The sequence below is a fragment of the Rosa chinensis genome, chromosome 7 (genome assembly GCF_002994745.2).
Source record: "Rosa chinensis cultivar Old Blush chromosome 7, RchiOBHm-V2, whole genome shotgun sequence".
Classification (NCBI taxonomy): Eukaryota; Viridiplantae; Streptophyta; class Magnoliopsida; order Rosales; family Rosaceae; genus Rosa; species Rosa chinensis.
Genome location: NC_037094.1, coordinates 29,199,865 through 29,222,862, shown reverse-complemented (window position 1 = coordinate 29,222,862; position 22,998 = coordinate 29,199,865). Strand labels below are relative to the sequence as shown.

The following is a 22,998-nucleotide window of genomic DNA, read 5'->3' as shown; positions in this document are numbered from 1 at the left end:
CAATCTATTTATTTCAAGCTCAAATTCAAACTCAAATCGACTTGGTTGATAATTTTTTCCAGCCAAAGTTATTAAGTTTTAAATTTTTTAAGTAGGTACATGAGTCTGGACGAGTGGAATATACAAGAAGAGTTCAAGCTCGGCTTGTTTCTCTTATGAACACAAGCTAAAAATGAGCTATATTGTGTTGTTTACATCCCTAAGTTGACCAAATCGAGTAAAATGTCTTGGTCAAAAGCAAAAAATAAACAGAGAGAGTGATATATATATATTTATCTCATTAGACGACCTTGGAAAAAATTAATCTCATATTATTTACGAAACAACAAAATCATTCATTTTATCATTATTTTTTGTTTTTAATTATATTCAAAATATGACCAAATTCGTCACATATTCCTAATTATATCCGTATTTTGCACTCGGTTTCTTGTTTAATGAGATATTTATTTGTTTTTGCACAAGTTAAGGTATAGTTTGACATTTTGATCAGAGTCGATCAAGGATCCACCAATATTGAACAGTGTTGAGGGTGGTTGTCGAAGATGTTAACCCTTGTTTGAATATGAGCTGTTGATAGTTGTATTTCCACACTGCGTGCAGACTTAATCCACTTCCATTGCCCAAAAACGCCAACATATGCTTGGAATTGGAACCTCTATCCCTCCCTTTCCCTTTCCCTTTCCCTTTCCCTTCCTTCCATGATTAAAATACATACACACTCAATCGCTTTCTTCAAGGCATGCACATTGTCCTTCTCTCTTTTCTATTGTTTTTGGTAATGAAAATCCCCCAAATAAAGGTGACAAATTAGTTCTTAAAGTCGCGTGCATTGAAAATTTGACCCACCTCGTTTTTGTTGGTATGGATTAAGCTCAAAAATGTGATTGTTGTGATCGATGTGCTAGTATGAAAGGCAACGACGATGTTTATTGGAGCTGGTTAGGTGAGTTTGCTTATTGCTAATCGTTGCACGTCATGTTTTATAGGGTAAAGCTTAATTTGGGGTTGAGACATTCTAACTCTTAAGAAGATTGAAATTGAAGCCGCTATAGGTGTTGATCTTATCTTCCATGGTGGCTCCGTTGCCACTTTCATATTAGGAGGCGTTTGCCTCGGAGCATATGTATATTGACTTTCGTGATTTTGGGGGGTGTTTTCTGATTTGCACACAACTTGTACTCGTAGTCAGCGATTCTGAATTCTACAGGGTTGCACAATGAGTGGTATCATCCAAATGTTGTGAGTACTTGGAGAAATCTCCAAACATAGGACTGCATGCGTTAAATAATAAGATCGGTTAAATATTACAATTGAAAAAATAACCGAAATTGGTCAAATATCTGCACAAATCCTTTTTACATCAAAAAACACCAAAAACTACAAAATGTTAAACCACAATAAGGAACCAAATATGCAAATCTCTTGCTATATTGGTTTTTGAACCACCCCTCCTCCCGTCAGTCTTGTTAACTCGAATACATTATCACTAGTCGTCTACTAATTTTAAAGCAAAGTTTGAAATTTTTGTTTCAATAGAAATTCTGATATATTCTTATTAATATTGATGTCCAAAAATTATAAGATATTTCATATATCGCTTATCTATGTTTGAGCTTAAATTATCAGATATATTTAACTCTCAATATAAATTTTAAAGGATCAAAACAGGGGTAAAAACGTCATACTGATTAATCATAACAATAAGCCAGAAACGGCGGAGAATGTGGGGGATATTCCCCTGTCCCAAATATCTAATTAATACAGGATAGCAAAATTCCAATTTCAACCTCCACCTCACCTCCAGCCAAATAAATAACCGCGTAAGGCATGGACCGCGTGGGCCCACCAGTGTGCTTTTTCGCATGTTCCGGTCGTCGAGTTTCCTCTTCCTAATAATTGGATTTTGGAATAATTGTGGGCGCGAAAAGTGTTTGTCCCCGCCGTGATTCCAGCAAAAGTGCTTATTTTCTGGGTCATCAGCCTTCAGCCACCGAGAGTGCTTTCATTCCGTTCGGTATTTCTGTTGGTGTGTCCTACCCTGCATAACATGTGAACCCACACTAAATAGAAACCACTTTATAACGTTAACCTTGTACCGCCTTCCATTTTTATACTTGATGATGATTAGCTTACATCATAGCTTTTTTTTTTTGTTTCTGCTAAGGAAAATAGAAATTACAAAATCTTCGATAACAAACTCCGTATAGAAATTACAAAATCTTCTACAACAAACTTTGTTTCGTTGATCAAATTATATCTTTACAAAATTAAAATTTAAAATGAGAAGATTAAGTGATCTCGAAACTACGTAATAGCATTGGAGACGACGACTTTCAATTCGCAAGTTGATAAGGTCTCCTGTTTTGTGTCTTATTTGGTTTTATTTTGCGGTTCTTGCTTTGAATTTGTTTGATATTCCAATTGTGTCATTGCTCTTCTATAGTTAGATGTCAAATTTGCTATAGCTAGATGGGAGTTACTTTCTTTTTCTTAATTTTTTTTTTTAATAAGGGCCGGTGCGGCTGCACTCAAGCTTTGATTAATGAAACAGCAAAATACATGGGGAGGACATGATGCCTAAACCCCAGATTATAATATGCATCAAGAGATGAACCTCCTAAGATAATAACAAGAGTCTCAACTAAAACAATATATTCTAGCAAGCACCAACTAGCGAAGAATGTGTTACTGGCTACTCTATTCGCTTTACAAATGTGGTGACATACCGGAAATATAACTCTATTACGAATAAACATTATTACTAATAACACAACTTTCCACTATGTTGTCATCGGAGCATAAATCATGTAACACTTAATTTCACCCTACCACTAGGAAGCTACAACCATTGACAAAACAAGGAAGTCGCCGCCTACCTAGAGCAGACACGTTACTGCCACTAGGAGGTTGCTACTATTTGCCAATGCAAGGGACTTGCCGCTTTCCTAGAGCAAATAAAGCACTCAATGTGCATAGACCAAGACCATGCCCACCTCGTCCTACCAAGTAATGGTAGCAACTTATTAACCCAACTACTAATAAGTAAACATGAAAAAAAAATTAAATACTTAAAAACAAAAAAATAAAGCATCATGGGCCTATAGATAAACCCCAGGCCTAGAACAAGCACCCAACATAGCTAGGGCAAAGAGGGCCCAAACTGTCACTTTAGCCCAATACAGCTGCTGCACAAACAAAATCGCCATCACCATCCCACCTCCAAGACTGTTGCGCCGCCTCGGCCGCTTTTGGATTCCGACTGCTGTAGACCAAATCTCGTCGACAGATATCCAACATATAGCGACCCCCACACCACAAAATCAGAATTTCAAGTTTACTAAGTGTCGTAGGTTTTATTTCTAAATAGCGAGCTTCTTATTTTTCAGGTCAATTTTTTGTTTATACACTTCAATTTGCTATAATAGTGGTTGTTTTTCTTTACAACCAATACATTCTTGAATCGCAAAAACGGTGTTAATTTTTTATGAAAATCATGATACTGAATATTCTAAAAATACTGAAAACGATCCAACTCTTATTTTTTCACAAAATCAGAAGATGCTTAATCAAATGTTGATCGAGTAGATAGATAGTCACATCACGTATGACTAACTATATGATTCAAGATCTAATCAATATTTTGGATCATCAACACGACCACTCCCTGATTAATTGAAGGATCTATGTATGGTCTATGTATGTAACATGTCAACATGATATTGTTTATACCAACATGCATATATTTAGACATTAATTCTTACGGCGGTGATAATCATCGATCATTTGCAATACTAATAAAAGGTATCAGGTGTTCACACATGTCAATTAGTTATTATACATATTCTGCATGACTGAGTTCAAATCAGTAGAAATTATATATAGCTGTAGGTAAAGAAACTAAGTCTAAAGTCTAAAGAAGGTTCCATATGCTTCTTGTAACAATATTAGTTTATATAATTAGCGTCAAAAGAGTTGGTAACATTTGCTAGCTGGGAAATGAAAGAGACTATATGTCTATATGTATATATAATCTCATGCAGATCGAGTATATATTAACAGCTGTGATATATGGTCTTACATACAAATGGCAAACTAGCTCCGTTGTTAGACCTAGTAAACTGTTATCAAGAGTGCTGGGCTTGGAATATGTCAAAAACTCGGAAAAACAACACCTGCATACCTTGCAGGCAACACCTGATATTCTGGAATGGCAACAATGAGAGTTGCAAGATTTATTTTGGTGAGCACCGTCAGATTTAGACAAAAAAAAATCGTCTACACCATCTGACTTGACATTAATGGGTTTTAGAATGATTTGATTTTCTTGTAATTTAAACATATAATATACAAATGGCAAACTAGCTGGGTGGTTAGACCTAGTAAACTGATAATGCACGACGTCATGAAGAATTGAAGATTGAAGAGAGTGGTGGCTTTGGAATATGTCAAAACTCACGAAGACAAGACAACAAAATTCTTACTGGCTTCCTCTTCTCAACGAACGTACTCTTAATCGAAGCAACATAGATAAGAAGAGGTTGGTTTTTGGACGGTTTCATTTCACCGATTTCTAGGCTCTAGGCTTTTAATTTTAACACATTACAACGTATTGTTTATAATTTGTATTAACTTTGTAGTTGTCATACTAGTCATTAATTGGTATAGTGAGCAAGGCATTTTTCTTTAACATGTATTCCAATAAATCTCAAGTTCGAAGTTTCCTTTCACTTTAGTCCTCGTAGCAAATATAGAGAGATTATTTAGTGCACCGCCGTGCACTTGCACCAACACAAATGAATGGTTAGATTGCATTAAAAACACTTTTTGTTTATTAAAAATAAAGTTGATAATAAATATCAAGGGTTGAGATTATTTTATAAGGGTTGGGTCACTTACACCATCGGTGCATAGAATAATTTCCAGCAAATATACCGGTAGACTAATTGTGTGATCAATTGATGAAAAAAGAGAAAATAAAGAATGTAACAGCAAATGCACCCATATGCCTATTTTGACACTCATATCTTGCCAATTTTGTGTTAAAAGATGACTGCAGCTAGGGCTGGCAAATTCTACCGATCCAAACCAACCAACCAATTACCACCCGAACCAACAATGTTGGTAACCAACTATGTCGGTTACCGAGACTTTGGTACAGTAGTACCGAACCGATTTCCAGATAATGGTACGGTACTGGTACTGATTTTCAGATAAATACGGTATACCGTACCGTACCGTATATTATATATATTATTTATTTATTTAAATATATTTTACATCTATCGATCTGAACCGTTGATCATTAATAGTTTGATTTCAAATCTTATTATAACCGTTGATTAGAGTACAGAACCTATTAACCTAATCCAGTTCCCTCACTCTTCCCCTCAGCCACTCTTTCCCTCGAGGCCTCGAAGGCTCGAACCCAGACATCTCCCGATCTCCGCCTCTCCGCGGCTCCGCCCTCTCTCTGCTTCTCGTTTCGATTCAAACCCAGAAATCTCCGCCTCTCCGCCCTCTCGACCTCTCCTTTGAAGTTCTTTCGATTCAAACCCAGAACTCTCCGCCTCTGGACCTCTCCTTTGAAGTTCGATTCGAATCAAACCCAGAAAATCTCGTATCAATTCATTCGATTCATGTCCTCGTACTCTCTTTTTGGTCAGTGCTGTTGCTCAGATCTTTGTTTGACTCATGAAGATGCTAGTAATACGTTTCTTTTTTCTGGGTTTTTTGTGTTTTTTTTGTCCCCTTTATACCAGTTTGATATCCAAAGACTTAATCTTTTTGATTCAATTCTAGATTCAGGATTTGTTTTTCTTGATTCTGCTTGCCTGCTTGGTGGGTGTTGTGAATTGGAATACCCTTTTGGATTTTTGCTTGAGCACCCGGTTGTTTATGGATTCTCTAATAGTTTTACTAATTTTATGTGCTCTTTTTGCTGTTTGTTGTTTTAGGCTGATGGAGAAGGAGAGACGTGAGGAGCTCTCAGATGAGTGAAGCCTCAGCTCTGGGTATGTGCTTTTTTTTGTTGGTAAAGCTTGTTCTTTTATTTTTTTTCGTTTCCTGCTTTGTAATGCATCAAAATTTTTGAATTTGTGAGAAAGGTTGTGGATTTTTTAGTTTTATGATAGACCTGTGTTGTGTTTTTCTAAGATATTTGAAGTTTTGAACTTCTGTAGAAGAAGTTGAAGTTGGTTTGTGTCTGTTGCCAAATGTGTGCTTAGGAAAAAGCATGAAATACAGTGAAAGATTCCATTTTTATGAAATTTTAGGAATAATATCCTCGTTAGGTTGATGATAGGTGCATTTGACAGAAACTGAAAGCTATTGTGAACTGTTATATTTATGTTTGATGTTTGTATGTTTTGTTTCTATCTTCTTTTTTGCAGCTATAGGTACTCAACTGAATTTGCAGAATCAAGGCCTCATTTGGGTGAACTGTGAACTATGAATTATTGACTTAAAAATTGTATGAACTATGGAGTGATGAAGGGAGTTGATGTATGAGTGAATAAGTGATGAACTCAAGTAGTGAAGTTGATGTATGAGAGTTTTTAGTTTATTTTTCATTTCCAGGTTGGCCCTTCAAATTGATGTGAGGATTGCATTTTTTTCATTTGTTGACAGGTTTGGGCTTTTAAAATTTTAGTTGGGCCTTAGCTGAAATCTGGCCTAATTTTAAACTCGGTACTAGGCCTAACCAACCGAAACCGAACCGAGATATCGGTATACCGAAAAGTTGGTATACCGATTTCTGTGGCCGGTAATGGTAGGCTTTTTTGTGTACCAACTTAGTTTGGTACGGTACGTGGTATTGGGCTTCAAGATCCGGTACCGTACCGAACCCACCCCTAACTGCAGCAATTGCCAATTGGCATGACAGCACCCGGCCGATGGAACCAATTTGCTTGTCAATTCTTAACAAGCCAATTAACCTAATCAGTTCAGGGTCCCCACTAGCACGTGGGGCCACAACATCAACACAATCTTTTTTCGAAACAAATTTAGCTGTCCGATTCATATTCGATCCAATTCCAATGGTTGAAATTCATGGATTTTTTATTTTTTATTTTCATACTATTTGTTTTCACTCATTCTATTCTGGAAAGATTTTTACAAAAAAATAAAAAATATTAAAAAATTTCTTTTTTTTTGGAAAAAAAATATTATATAAAAGGGATTTTGTCTATTTATCCTAATTCTAGAGATTTTTTTTCCCACTTACCTTATTAAGTTTTTTTTTAATTCCCCTTTACCCATGAAGACTCTAATAAGATCTTTCCTAATACCCAATTTTTTTTTTTTTAACATAGAGAGAAAAGCCATAGGAGACTTCGCCAGAGTCCCGTCACCAATTGCAAAAATGGGCCGCCACCCACCAAACTTCTTTGAAAACCTCGCCGGAGGTCTCCAAAAAGGTTGTCGGAGATCTCATAAGTCGCCAGAAAGATTTATTGCCCCCAAATAGATGTCTATTGCCCCCCAATAGAAGGGCAATAGAGGTTTATGAAACCTCACTGGAAGTCACCAAAGAGGTTCTCGGAGATCTCATATGGGGTCGGAGAGATTTATTGCCTCCTAAGTAAACCTGTATTGCCCCCCAATAGAACTTTCGATCGCCGGAATAAAAACTAATCTCAGTAAAATTACACAAATAAAACTTTAATTAAGGAAAAAAAGAGAAGATTACATCAATTCAAAACATTTATTGCCCCCCAATATATGTCTATTTCCCCCATTTTACCCAACAAAAAAAAAAGGAACAGATTGTATAATGAAAATAAGAACAAATTAGATGATGGAAGTCTTTTTATAGTTGTGCGTTTATAAAACAAGACCGAATTGTATAAAACTTTTTTTTTCTTTCATTCTCGGAGCCCACAAAAAAAAAAAAAGATTTGGGCACCCAGAGATGCTCTGGGTATCTGAGCTGGACACCTCACCAGTGCTTCGAAGCTCCACGCCTACCAGGTTCTATTTTGAAGGCATGTTGAAGGTGGTGAAGAGGTTCAAGGTGACGTACCGGAACTGCATGACTCCTACCTCGCTCAAGCTTCTCAGCTGCAACGATTTACCAGGCAAGCTCCTCATTGACTTCACGGAGCTGGAATTAGATTTTGGAGGGGAGAGGCGTCGTGCTGGAGAGAGAACGGAGAGAGACAACGACGTTCAGATCGACCGGCTCGTCTACTGGAAGAAACAAAGACGTGAATCCAATGAGAAACGACGACCGGCACGACTATCGGAATCCAGCCCTTTCTTGGACCTAAAACGCCACCGCCATGGGAATCCACCGGTGCTAGAGAGAGAGAGTGTGTGTGTGTGTGTGTGTGTGTGTGTGTGTGTGTGTGTGTGTGCTGGCGACGGGGTCATGCTGGAGAGAGAGGGGCTCCAGCCGAAGGTATGGGATAGAGTGAGAGAGAGAGTGTGGCAGTGGGCTGTAATTCATTAATTGAGTTGAGGGTAAAATGGTCATTTTCTGTTACATTGTGTAAGTGAGAACAAAAATTTATTACTAGGGTAAGTGAGATAATTTTTACTCATTTTAGTGTTTTGGGTCAAGGACCGTGTATAAAATACACACTCACTTTTCATCACTTCCCACACCAATTATAAATTCAATAAATACACAACCTATTTCATATATTTATTAATACTATCATATTCTAACTTCTTCTAATAAATATCATGTCAATATATTAATAAACTCAAGTTAGAATGGGTCATTACATATCCTCCTACCGACCTGAGACAGATAAAAAGCTTGTGGTAACACCACAGTGATACATAGATTAAGTCAACTCATTTGACGTTCTATGCTCACTTATTAAATAAAGCCTTTAAACTATATAACAAAAAGACACAATAAATACACAAAATAAAATACTTAAATAAAAACCAATCCCAAAGGGCTAACACACTCTCTAGGAAGCCCAAGATGAGGCCCAAAGGCCCTATCCTAGACCCAAAGAGAGCAAGCCAGCTAACCCAATAGGCAAGCTTGACTGTAGCCATGATCATGACTATTGTTGGTATACACATACATCCTAGGCACAAGTATCAGAAGTGCAAGACTCATATCGCCTATATACCAGCAAGATAAGCTCCCAGCCAAGGGTTCCGATACCCATCGGGCAATATCGGGATCCCGAGCGTCCCACACCGAAGAAACGGAACCAAGCTCCCACAAACCTCCTACATTAAGGTCATCTCCAACAACTTAAAGAGGTAACTGTTTACTACCGCTTTCCATTATCATTATCTTGTCCGATACTGACTTAGGCATCGGAGCATTGAAGGCCGGCACGCCCGGTCTTCCCTCTAACCTTAGTCTGTTTTGCAGATAAGCGAGACCGATATCGATAGTAGCAGACCAATACACCCCGTGTTCAGTTGGACCAGACTGCTCTCGAGACCACTGAAACATTTGGTGCTAGAAGGACTTCCCTCGCTCCTTGTTGACAGGACAACACATTGATGGCTACTAGCAATCCCGATACCAGCAATGGTGACCCGCCTCACGAGGCAGCCACCGGCAAGGTCCAGCACACTCTCGAGTTTCAGAGCCCGACCACCGAGACTCAATCAGTCACGACTACCGATCCCACCATGGCGCTACAAATAGCGATGCGCGACCTCATGGAGACGGGCGCACAGGTCGAGGCCGAGCGTGTCGCTGGCATGGCAGCCAGCTGGGAGATCGAAAACATGACCAACCAGAACCGCACCTACGAGAAGCACTCCAGCGGAGAGTCGCGCGGGACGACGCCTCAGAAATGGCCTACCAGCAGGAAACCCCGATACCGACCATCTGCAGTATCCCCACACCGGGACTGGTCCTCACTGCGGACCCTGCCAAAGGCCTCACTGGCACCTTCATGCCCTCTAACCCCATGTCGAGAGGTCCCACTAGCCCCACGCATGGCAACACCAGTGCAGACCCTCAAACGATCTACCTGAACTCCCCATTTTTTCAAGGTCAACTTGGTGCCGCACCGACTCCCCAACCGACTGCTGGCGCGGCGGGAACCTCGGATGCCAACATTGCTACGACTGCCAACATACCTCCACCCGATCCAAACACTCGGCTATTGCTCCAAATGAGCGAGGCCATCGCCTCCTTATAGGCACGAGTGGAAAGGGCTGAAAGCAAAGTCGGCTGGCAGCCGATCACGGCTGGTTTCCAGGGAAAGACAGGACCCTTTACCGCCCCTATACAGGCCGAGAAGGGCCTACCAGAGGCCAAGCCCCTCAAGATCGAAAAGTACAATGGGACCTGAGACCCATACCACCATTTAGAAGTCTTCCAATCCATACTCCATGGAACCCGATACACCGACGCCATCGTTTGCCATGCGTTTGAGGAAACCTTGACGGATGAGACCTTGCGCTGGTTCCTCAACCTACCCACCAACTCCATTGATAGTTTCCAAGAATTAGGAGACAAGTTCCTGCGACGATTCATCTTGTGCAACGGTGGGTATCGCACAACAATTGACCTATTTCGGCTCCAACAACGACCGAACAAGCTATTGCGAGACTTTGTCCGCCGGTCGCAGAAGCAGGCCACTCAATGCCGCTCCCTCGACCCGGCCCTAGCGGCATCGACATTTAAGCAAGCACTCCAGCCTGGATTCTTTTTGCTGCAGATCAACACCAATCCCCCCGCAACATACGATGACCTCCTCGATGCCGCTACCTCCTTTGCTCGGGCCGAATATGATATCTTTGGCCGTGACACCAACGCCAATGCGCACCCGGTCACCGTACCTCAAGTAAGTAACCCCGATACCAGGAACAAAGAAACCAGCCGAGCCCAAACAAACGACAGGGCCCCACGAGAGCAACACTGCTATAACGATAGGAAGAACAAGCAATACTGCAAGAGCCCCGAGAAGCCAAAATACAACTGAAGCAGTCGACATCGCGATACACCATACGGCGACACCCGACACAGGAATGACCAGCGATTCGCGACACCCCGATACGAAATTTATACCACACTAACTGCCTCTTATGAGGACATCTGGAATAATCACAAGGACATCATCCCACATAGACCTGTAAATGGATCGGATTTGGATCAGATCGACCTAAATCCAAACCCGTTTACTTAAAAAAAAATTCGATCCAAACCCGCTCTGTTAACCCGGCGGATCATTGATAGCTCAATCCAAATCCATATCCGCCAGACTAACGGATACCCGATCTGCTAATCCGACCCGTTTATAATCTCAAATATTTTAAATTTTTAAATAGTAATATTAAATTTATATCATGATACCTCATAAGATATTAATAAAATATTAAAACAACATGAAAAGTATCATCAAAAGTAGAATTACATTATCAAAATTCTTAATGTTTCTTGGAATCTTGGGTGATGGACTGTCCCTTATATTTCTGCAAAAAATTTGTATTAGAAATTATTCATATTTTATATTTTTTTTTAAATAATAATATATTAATAAAAAATAATATTTTATTATTACAAAAACGGGCCGGATCATTAACTAATCGGATCGACCTAAATCCGTATTTGATCCGTTAAATAAAGGGGTTAACGGATTCGGATCATTAACGGATCAACGGATCAAAATTTTCGATCTAAACCAGTCCAATAGCCACGGATTTGGAGCGGGTCCGGATCAAAATCCAATCCATTTACAGGTCTAATCCCACACCTACCAAAGCTCAAGCCCGGCTAATCCAAACAACAAGATAACGGTAAATACTGCACATATCATGAGGAGTCCGGCCACCCTTCCAATCTCTGTTGGGCACTGAAAAATGCCATCAAGCACTTCATTCAGAGCGGCCAACTCTCGCAATATCGCACTCTCGCCACTGGCGCTAATGCCATCAAAGTCTACTGCCACATCCTAACGATACACGGTGGCGCCCCACGGATGCCCGAGACCCACCATACACAAAAGCGCCAATGCCCTCGGGGCTAGGAGATATTAGGACTCAGCCACGGCTGCCACACCCCCCAGGTCGAATGGAACTCGATAGCCTTTAATCGCAGTGAGGACACCATCCAGAAGCACCACAACGACCCACTCTTAATCACCATGGTCATCAACCACTATCGATGCCACAGGGTCTTGGTCGACAGCGGCGCTGAGGTCAGCGTCATGTTCGGCAGCTACTACGAGGGCCTCAACCAAGATAGGAAGAAACTCACCCCAAACCATGAACCCCTAATCAGCTTCGCAGGAGAAATTACACAGCCCTTGGGATCCAATAAGTTGAGGATCACACTGGGCGGCGGCAGCACTATCGTCACCATGACAGCATACTTCATCATCGTCGACTGCCCATCCTCCTACAACGTCATCTTGGGATGCGACACCATATGGGGACTCCAATGCTTTGTGGCAGGGCACATGCTAATGATGCAGATACCTACCCCAAGCGACACCCTCACCATCAGAGGATATCAAGAACTCGCGAGATAATGCAACTCCTTGACTGTCGGAAGGGGACACGGCAGGCAAGAGTTACTTCTAACTTCAGACCTACCCTCTCCATCCGACAAGCTCGAAGATCCAAGGGAAGATCCCGAAACTCCAGCAAATCGCGATACGCGCAGCAAAAGGAAGGATGATTAGCGCAAGCTCAAGCACTCGAGACCAGATGCTTTGGAAGACCTGATATCGGTCTCCATTTCCGATGCACACCCAGAAAGAAAAGTTAAGATAGGATCCAAAACCGATCCACAGTTCCAGGAGGAGCTAATCGCCTTCCTCAAAACCCTGCAGGAAGTGTTCGCATGGTCGTACACTGATATGCCAGGAATCTGGCCAGAGCTGTTGACCCATAAACTCACCATCTCACCAGACGATCCCCCAATTCGCCCGAAAAGAAGGGCCTTCACGGAAGAAGAATATAAAGCAATCCAGGCTGAGGTCAAGAAACTCCAAGACATCGGGTTTGTCCGGGAAGTCTCCTACCCGACATGGCTCTCCAATGTGGTAATAGTAAAGAAGCCCAATAGAAAATGGCGCATGTGTGTCGACTACACCAACTTGAACAAGGCTTGCCCAAAGGACAGTTTTCCCCTCCCACAAATCGATCAGCTAGTTGACTCCACCGCAGGTCACAAGCTCCTCAGTTTTATGGACACCTTCTCGGGCTACAACCAAATTGCCATGGAGCCCTCCGATCAGGAACACACATCTTTCACCACTTTCCAGGGCTTCTATTGTTACAAGGTAATGCCATTTGGTCTAAAGAACGTTGGGGCTACATACCAAAGACTGGTTAACGCCATGTTCGCGGATCATATCGGTAAGATCATGGAAGTATATGTGGACGACGTGCTCGTCAAAAGCGTCACCATTGAAGATCACGTTAAAAACTTGGGCATCGTCTTCGACATCTTACTCCAATATGGCATGCGTCTCAACCCGGACAAGTGCGCGTTTAGAGTACTGGGAGGCAAGTTCCTGGGTTTTGTAGTCAGCGAGAGGGGCATCGAGGCCAACCCCGAAAAGGTATAGGCAATCCTTGATATGGCACCACCAAAAACCAGGAATGAGGTCCAGTCCCTCACCGGGAATGCTGTCGCCCTCACCCGATTCATATCGTGTTTAACCGACAAGTGCGCCCCATTCTTCAAGCTCCTCAAAACTCACCATACCGAGACGATCAATTGGGGACCCGAACACGATAAGGCTTTCCAAGGCCTCTGAGACTATCTTTCGAAACCTATCCCAGGAGAAGTCTTGTACATCTACCTCGCTATATCAGTCACAGCGATCAGCGCCGCCCTGGTCAGGCGAGAAGATAGCAATGAGCTGCCAATCTATTACACTAGCAAAGTGTTCAACGATGCTGAGTCCAGGTACTCCGATATCAAGAAATTCGCCCTCGCACTCCTCACAACCGCCCGACGATATTTCCGAGCGCACATGATACATGTCTTGACCAACCAACCCCTGAAACAGGTTCTCCAAAAACCGAAATCTTCAGGAAGACTGGTAAAGTGGTCCATTGAACTTGGTGAATTAGATATTCATTACACGCCACGTACAACTTTTGATAAATAATGGATTGACAATTGCCAATTTGATAAGTAGATTAATAATTGCTCTCTGTGTATTTACTCTGATAAAAAAAATTATTTTATTATACATTGACATTCCAAGATTGTTCCCTCTTAAAATCTATATCGACAGACCAGAAATCCCATGCTCCCTGACTATGGCTTGCGGCCTCCATCTTTTCTGACTTGAGCCAAGACTTATGATGAGTAATGTAATATATGTGAGTCTATGACCAAACATAATAATTTACTTGGTTTTTTTTTCTCTTTTTGGTTGGGGGAGTATTTTTCTTTCTTAAGAAAACAAGGACGTGAGGAAGGTGAGGGAAACCAATTTCAGAACAAGAACGTGGTTTCCATACCGAATTCAAATCACACGCCATGTTACAGGTTTGAATTTGGTAAACTATTGTTTGGCACCAAGTTTAAGATTCCACAATATCAGCAGCCAGATTACACTGGTGGAGGATACGATTTGGAAATTGAAATACCAGTCTTGAATTAACTTGGACTCTTGGAGGCCACATCAGAGTTTCTGAATTGAGAGAGTGTTGGAGCTAGATCTGTAGGGAAGTTTCAAATGGTTTAGCTTAATAGACGTGCTTCCTTGAGAGAAACTTTCACAAAAGCACTTGGAATTTGGACTCCTGAATGTAGCGACCAAGGATCCTAGGGAAACTGTGATAACTTGTCAAGTGTTCATGCAGTTTCATTTTACATAATCCTTGTTACAATCATGTTAGTTCACATTCATAAGATAGAAGCCATCAAGGAAATTGAATCCCTTTTCCTCTAGGTTTTCTCATTTTGATAGCTCGAAAAGGCAGCTTGAATATCCTGCACCTCTTAGGCATGCTACAGAGTCGAAAATCTGTTGCTATGTATAAGCTTTAAGCTACCTAAAATAATATGCATCTCATTCAAAATGTATGTTTTTGAAGAAAGTTCATATATTGTTTGAGTTTCAAAGCAGACCAGTATCAAGAAAATAATTAATTATAAAATTAAAATCTACCCGGCAACTACTTCCTCCTGTTTCCAACACTACTGCACAAGAGAAGGGTGTTAGCAGCTCACCTATACAACAACCATTTATACCATCAGCCATCCTCCCTGTCTAACCCACTTTGTGTTCCTCCTACACAGCACCGCCACTGAAAACATGTAATGCAACAGTTTGGTCCGGCACATTTCGGGCATTTGGGCCGCCAGCAACATTTTATGCAGCTCGGCTTCCAGCAAGAGAAGCATGTCGGCTTCCAGCAAGAGAAGCATGTCGGCTTCCAGCAAGAGAAGCATTTCGGCTTGCAGCAAGAGAAGCATTTCGGCTTGCAGCAAGAGAAACATGTCGGCTTGCAGCAAGAGAAGCATTTCGGCTTGCAGCAAGAGAAGCATTTCAGCTTGCTGCAAGAGAAGCATTTCGGCTTGCTGCAAGAGAAGCATTTCGGCTTGCAGCAAGAGAAGCAGTTCGGCTTGCAGCAAGAGAAGCAGTTCGGCTTGCAGCAAGAGAAGCAGTTCGGCGTGCAGCAAGAGAGGCAGTTCGGCTTGCAGCAAGAGAGGCAGTTCGGCATGCAGCAAGAGAAGCAGTTGGGCTTGCAGCAAGAGGAGCAGTTGGGCTTGCAGCAAGAGGAGCAGTTCGGCTTGCAGCTAGAGGAGCATTTCGGCTTGCAGCTAGAGGAGCATTTCGGCTTGCAGCAAGAGAAGCAGTTCGGCTTGCAGCAAGAGAAGCAGTTCGGCTTGCAGCAAGAGGAGCAGTTCGGCTTGCAGCAAGAGGAGCAGTTCGGCGTGCAGCAAGAGGAGCAGTTCGGCTTGCAGCAAGAGGAGCAGTTCAGCTTCCAGCATGAGGAGCAGTTCGGCTTCCAGCATGAGGAGCATTTCGGCTTCCAGCATGAGCATTTTACACATTTTGGTATCGAACATTCAAAGCATTTAGGTCGGCAGACTTTAATTCTACAGCAATGGCTTCCACATGATCTCTTGTGCACATGCATGTTCTGTCGGATCTTTTTGAGACGGATTTCTGTGGTTATGTTCTCCATTTCTTGGATAAACCTGCAAAGATGGCGGATGTAATCAGGGTAAAGCTCCAAGTTGCAGTGCCCACCTCCTTTAATCCACAAAGGATCATACGGATCCCTTGCCATTTTCCAAAGTCCATTGCCATGTAACCAATTCACAATATCATCTTCTGTACCCTGAAAGATAGTTTTTTGATACATTTCAGCTTACAATTATGATAAGGCATATCAAATGAAATTAAAATGATTACAGAAACTACTTAAATAATCATGGAAATATATGTTCAGAAAATAGGAAAATCCTTCGAACTGACCTCAGGTTGTCAACCTACAGAGCCAGCCAAATTTTAAGGTTATCATGACTTCATGAGTATAGTAATCAATTAACAATCAGCAAAATAGCAAAAGACCAGTCCAGATAAAAAGCTAAGCATTTGCATATTGACACATATATCGGCATGCTTTCGGTGACCATTGGTGTCTCTTGATGCTTTTAATAGAAGGGAATAGGCATAATCAAGTGATTACAATCTAATAATACTGTTCAACTAAGGCTTTGAGATTCTGCTTTAACCTCAGGTTAGTATCCATAAGGATGTTGTCTTTCATCAACATGTTGGACAGTAAGATGTGATGATAGATAATAGTTCTGTTTTAAATGTTTAAAATAAGAAGAAATAACATAGCTTATGTCTAACGGGGAAATAAGCATCTCAATTGTAGGATTGGCTCCACTCTTGCAAGCCTTGCTAACACGTACCTTTATTGTCATACTTTCATCCCCTCAGTCAAAAGTAAACTTATGTTACAACTGATTCCTTTCTTTCCATCAGGAACTCAAATTTCTTTTAACACATACACCAATCTAAATTTCTAACATAATCACCTAGAATACTTAACCATCAATCTATCAATTTTATCACCATTGAGTTGAGATGCTAAGATCAGAAATATGACGTATGACATTTGAAAATTCAAGAATCTCAAGGACTGGTGACCCAAGAGTCGGGTTTTATCTTTGATAAAAAAAATATTTAAAAAATGCCACATTACATCCACTAGTATTAGATAATATGTCTTAGGAAATTGAATCCTTGGTATTTTTCGTACATAGTTTATTTGAGTCAAATGATTGATGATTCAGTGATTCCTGTTTCCAACACAGATCAGAAAAAATGTAGTAATAACCTAAAATGTGAATAAGCATATAATGGAAAAGCATAAAACCTAAAGATAGCCAATTTGAGGTGTATTCAATGTCCTATAAATAAATGCGTTCTAAGGGTTCAATACACGAGACATACAAAAGCCAGAGTTTATCAACTTATACCCTGAATCAAACATTTTAGTAAAATTAGTCCTATCACCCCTTGTATCTAAGGTTATGTTCTCTTTTATCTACATGTTTAAACAGATTAATTAAGTTTTATAGTGGCCCACAAGATATAGGGCTGCCTGCGACACATCAGCTCAGGCTCGGTACTTGGTCAAGATTTAAGACAAGTGAGGAATACAAATTGCAAATATACTTCATCTGTTTCTTTGAAATAAACAATCACTGCATAAAGCTAGAAATATAACCAAGAAAGTATCCAACCAGGCTGAGTGGGTTGTCCATTTGTGGGAAATTAAAGTTTAATTAGGCCAAAAAACTTATTCATATACTTCTAGAAAAGTGAGAAATGCCTATACTCAGCTGAATTCAAAATGGGGTTACTAAATAAAATGTTGATTGCCTTTTGAACTTAAATGATGCATGCTGCAGAAGATGCATAGAAACAATTAATCAAATCAAGAAATTCAACTGGATTGAACAAGTAAATCTTACGCAATCCTAAAGAAATATCAAGCTAACAACAGTTTCACAGAAGCGGAAAAAAAATTCATTCTCATGGTCGTGTATCCAATATTACATTTTCAACCAGACAAAGAAAACATGAGATTTATAGCGATCAATTCAAGAAGCACTTACATGTATCACTAGCACAGGGCACTTCACTTTCCGAATTTTATTGATGTTCTGCATACATAAGAATAGCACCATACTCGCATAAGCAAAGCATAATACTCTAGTCTTGGCAGTTTACCACATCAATCATTCTCAGAGTCTACTAATTGTACATCAATATAACAAAAATGCTGTCATTCTATATAGTAGGCCGTCCAAGAATCAAGTTGATGCTACACATCTATTACCGGACTAGCCAAGATATAAGACCATACCTTATAAATGTCAAAGCAGAATGTGAATTTTACATGGCAGACAACACGAAGGCCGGAGAGAATTGCACTGTGCAGAACTACACCCCTTAGTCTTGGTAGTTTAGATGCCAAGTGGAGTGTTGGTCCACTTCCAACTGACTGCCCATACAAGATCAAATCTTCCTGGCTAACTCCATATTCGGTCTCAAGGCACTCATATACTGCCTCTATGTCAGCATATGTGTTTTCCTCACTTGGCTGGATTCCAGTAATAAGAAGTCATAATTAAATACTTCCATTGACACTTTTAAAGGACATGAGCTGTTTAAGATTTAATGATGACAAGAAAAACCAGAAATAGTGAACTAATTAGTAAGCACGTGTAATGTTATCGCATAAAATGAACAGATACCTCCAATTTTCAAGAAAAGCAACTAAAAAGTTGAAAAAATCCAAAACATCAAGGCAGTCTAATATTTTGAATAGCCAATCAATACACATATTCTTTCTATAATGCTTTGTATACATTAACCATACCCAGCAACATTTAGCTAATTTGTGTTGATATTATCATATTCGTCGCGGTGTTTAAAGCTTAAATGCAAGGAAACTCCATTAAACACATGACCAAATTCAGTTACAGTTGTTCAATTGTGAGTTAATACATGATTCAGAAACCAGTACAAAACTTCTGCAATTATTGACATATCTGGAATAAGACACGTGACCAAATTCAGTTACAGTTGTTCAATTATGAGTTAATTCATGACTCAGAAACCAGTCCAAAACTTCTGCAATTATTGACATATCTAGAATAACACATATGCCTTCAGCCTTGGGGGTGTCTCTGTATGCATAGTCTTTTGCAGATATCTACAATATTCTACCCCATCGCTCACTTATGCCGTAGGTTTTTTACATAATCCCGCCAAAAGACCTTCTACCTTCTAAATTTTAGAAACTACGTGAAAAACCACTCATGATGATATGAATTATCTATTTAATGGTTAATCACTTTGATGGGTTGGCGCAATTCCAATTCCTCCAATGAATTACTTAGCGTGGTATATCAGTACTAAAGGCATCTTTTTGGTCTGCATCATTATATATTGCTTGAAATATTTGAAACTGGGTAGAAGTACAATAAGTTTCACATGATGTACAATAAGATTATTGTGGGCTACCTTGCCAGTAGAGGCTCCATAGCCAGAATAGTCGTATCTGCATACAAAATTCAGCACTCTATGAACATCAAACCCAATCAAGGAAATGGCAGGGAATACGAGAAGCACTATTAATTACAAATTATTGGCAATGTGATCGATATTAATTGAAATTTTGCACGCATTGCACCTAACATTAGTGAAATTATGAATAGTATAACCCAGCATGAAATGTTCTACATTGACTGAGCTGGGAAGCACACAAAATTTGACCGACTTAATTTCTTAACAAGGAAAATAAAGACAAGAAATTGGGCATTCACAAATCTGGAAACCCAATTTACACGCAAAGTGCTTATGGCTTCAATCATGTACTCAATCATAGGTTTCACGTCATAATTGCGTAGAACAGAGTTAGAATTCCAAGGACACAGATCATAGAGGACCCTATTTCAGTTCTCCGTAAAAGGCTACTCTTGCGAACCAAAACACGAAAAAGAGAAGGGAGAAAGTGAAAGATAGATCTGAAGAGCCCTGAGGCACAAATTTCCAAGAGAAAAAGAAACAGTAAAGCTGCATCTCCAATTCTCCATATCCAAATAGAACAATAAAACCCATTTACTTTATACAGGGAGAAAAGGTAATAAAAGAGAAAAGAGAGAGGTTGAAAAAGCCTGATAAGAACTAACGTCTAGGGAAACCATTAACTGTGCCTTATTCACTCTCACTTTGATTTGCTGTTACTGGACAAACAAGAAAAGACATTGAATTATACAGTGTGACAATAGTTGAAGGTAGAGATTTGAACATTCACAGATCTAAGCCCATCAAACCAGACCCACCGGAAGTTTTCAACTTAGGAAAGGTAGTAAAATCAAATTAAACTCAATTTAACAGCATCAACTATTGAGTAAAAACAAAAATGAAATCCCACAAACAAATAATAAGCTCACAAACAAAAGGGAACTTTTTTAAAGCCAAGAGATTGTTAAAGATGCTAGATTTGCAAACTCCATGGACCATGAAGCTTAGAAACAGAGAGAGAAACAGAACCCAGAACCCAAAATCCACACATTTTGGGACCCAATAAACCAAAATGAAAATGGCTGAAAACAAAGAGAAAACGACTAACCCAATGAGATTGACCCTGAGAGCGACCTTGAGCTGGACAAAGAGATCATAGAGTTGACCAAGGTCAGCAGCATTGCCATGAGAATAAAGCAGAGTGAGACGAGCATATGGGTTTCTGAGATAAAAAGCGACAATCTTGCTGCCGCGTTTGTTGTCAATGAGCAAAACGTCGAGGGAGTTGTCGTCGGTGTGAGGGAGAGGAAACGACGTGGAGGTGGAGGCGGAGGCTACGACGCTGAGCTTGCCGTCGTTTTCCCGGTTGTGGATCTTGTAGGTGGGAGGAGATGGAGGGAAGAAGGCGAACTTGGCAGCCAAGGTAGAGCACATGCACCCCATTCAAAAAACCCAGAATGAGATTCAAGCTTCAGAACAACAACCCAGCTCATTGAGTGAGGACAAGAGAAGAATGCATTTGAGGGATTGAAATGGGTTTTGGCTTTTGGGGTTTAAGGTGATTGTTGGGAGTTTCCACTAAAAAGTTGGTTTGGGGTTTTGTGTCTTGTTTTGTTTAGCTGCAAGTGTGTAAGGTGAGGTCATGAGTGAGTTGGGTTTCTGAGACTAGTGCAGAGTTCCCAGAGAGAGAGAGAGAGAGAGAGAGAGAGAGAGAAGGGGGGATGAAAGTTCAGAGTTTGTGTAACTAGTGTGGTGGAGTGTTGTTGAGAGAGAGGGGAAAAAAGGTCAGTGAAATTTAAGTACATGACTTCATAGCTTGTCAGGTGGACTGTGCAGCGCAGCCAAGCAAGTCAAGATTTGCATCTCTTCTCTCTGGCTGGCTCACAACAGGACCATCTCATTCATTTGGCCATTTTTGGACTCTATCTTCCCCTGTACTGCCTATGTAATAATTAGTATTTTTGATTAAAAAATTGTTATATATATCAAAGAACTTGGATCCTTTTTTCATTTTATTTTTAGGACCTTTGGTGGATTGGTGGATAAGTGGGAAAGAATCAGATATTAAAGAAGGAATATGTGGATATAATTAGTGCTTATCTTGGTGTCTAAGATGTCATTAAGTTCTCTTGTCATGATTAATTTGTATTCAGGTGCAGGCTAGAAACATAATCATGGTGGTGAATTAGTGTTGGATTGAGAATGATTATTGTTGGAGTGATAGGGGGAAATTCATTTTCTTATGAAAGGGAGGGGGGGCATTAGTGTCAAATTTGGTCATATACTTGTTTGCTAGCGCTATTTTTTTTGGGTCACCTGTTTGCTAGCGCTATTTGATCATTCAAATTTGAATATAAGATTTCTAAGAGAAAAAAGAAAAAAAAAATAGATGGATATTTTTATCTAATATAAAGAAACCGTTCATAAGAAGTATGGCGAGTGTTGAAGCTCAAAATACTTTTAAAGGTTAAGTCAATTAAGAGAATCAAAAATCATTTGTCCAGACTATTTGAGATGGAAGTCTAGGGCTATACTTGACCAATGAATCTGCAAGTGAATTATCTTGTTGTTAGTCACCACAAATCATCGATAGTTTAACACGAATTATAAGAGATTTTACATATATGAGAGTTGAAATCTACTAATAATTTTATCAATCACAATTTTCGAGCCTTTTACGCTCATAAGGCAGACATAATATTTTGATAAAACCTAAAATAATCTTTTCCTAAAAGCATTAATTTTACAACTAATGAGTTCATTTATACTCACTACCTAATGACGAAGTCATGGCTTGGAGTCACTATGGGGATAGGAATGAAATCATTTGATCCTCTTTTAAAAAAAAAAATTCATTGATATCCAAACCAGATATGTAACATTTATTTGTTCAACAATATAGTGAGTTAACGTTATCAAAACAGAAGTTTATCTAAATCTCCAAATTTAATATTTTCACAGGCAATAGTATTGTCGATTCCCTTTTGGAGTGATCTAGGGAATTGGGTCTTCAACAATTTTTAGGGTTATGTTTTGAGTCCAATGGGTGACTCTGGTCCAAAATGAGTCTTATGGCTAGTTTAAGATTGATGTGACTTTTAAAAAAAAAAACTGTTACTGCTGTGCTATGAGAATAATCAACTGTGAATTAAAACAGTTTCGTGTTTGGTAAATAATATTTTTAAAAGTGTTGTCAGTACATAAAAGTGTGTTTTGATCCACAACAGCTTCTAAAAGCAACCTCTTGATTGCTTCTAAAATCTGCTGCCAGTGACCTATAACTTTCAATCAAATCTGCTTTTTATTTATTTACCAAACATAATAAAATCTAAAATTTTGAGCAAAAGATGATTTTTTAAAAAGCAAAGCAATCCCAAATAAAGCCTTAATCCCCTCGGTCAAATTCAATGTTTTTCATCAAAATATGAAAGATAATACGGTCATTTTATATTTATTTCGATTTTTATCTTGATAGAAAATTGACCACAGGTACAATTGCACAACATTCTTTCTCCAAAAGGGAGAGAATCTAGTGTAT

General features: G+C 39.8%; 2 protein-coding genes across 3 annotated transcripts; one reads left to right on the top strand and one right to left on the bottom strand.

Annotated features, from left to right (window-relative positions):
• The first annotated feature begins 5,185 nt into the window (after positions 1-5,185).
• On the top strand, positions 5,186-6,133 carry LOC121050639. Its single transcript, XM_040511414.1, has 3 exons — positions 5,186-5,193; positions 5,374-5,661; positions 5,958-6,133. Exons 1-3 carry the CDS (start codon positions 5,186-5,188, stop codon positions 5,998-6,000), a joined length of 339 nt encoding a protein of 112 aa, XP_040367348.1. The 3' UTR covers positions 6,001-6,133.
• An 8,792-nt stretch (positions 6,134-14,925) lies between these two features.
• LOC112175245 lies at positions 14,926-21,422 on the bottom strand. Of its 2 annotated transcripts, XM_040512103.1 has the most exons (6): positions 20,569-21,422; positions 19,458-19,494; positions 18,295-18,531; positions 18,044-18,091; positions 15,929-16,248; positions 14,926-15,832 (listed from the first exon to the last, which is right to left on the bottom strand). In XM_040512103.1, the coding sequence occupies exons 1-6, from the start codon at positions 20,901-20,903 to the stop codon at positions 15,154-15,156; spliced, it is 1,656 nt and encodes a 551-aa protein (XP_040368037.1). In that variant the 5' UTR covers positions 20,904-21,422; the 3' UTR covers positions 14,926-15,153. The 2 variants fall into 2 exon arrangements, with proteins under 2 accessions (XP_040368037.1, XP_024168673.1); XM_024312905.2 differs by having other exon boundaries at positions 14,926-16,248; positions 20,569-21,418.
• Positions 21,423-22,998: the final 1,576 nt, after the last annotated feature.

Bases quoted from the DNA above. Each gene is read 5' to 3' on its own strand.
- LOC112175245 (XM_024312905.2), bottom strand. From the start codon at position 20,903: ATGGGGTGCATGTGCTCTACCTTGGCTGCCAAGTTCGCCTTCTTCCCT. The intron at 19,495-20,568 runs GTTAGTCGTTTT...TTTTGTATGCAG, and splicing joins CTCAGGGTCAATCTCATTGG to ATACGACTATTCTGGCTATG. The intron at 18,532-19,457 runs GTAGCCCACAAT...ACTGGAATCCAG, and splicing joins ATGGAGCCTCTACTGGCAAG to CCAAGTGAGGAAAACACATA.
- LOC121050639 (XM_040511414.1), top strand. The intron at 5,662-5,957 runs GTCAGTGCTGTT...TTGTTGTTTTAG, and splicing joins GTCCTCGTACTCTCTTTTTG to GCTGATGGAGAAGGAGAGAC.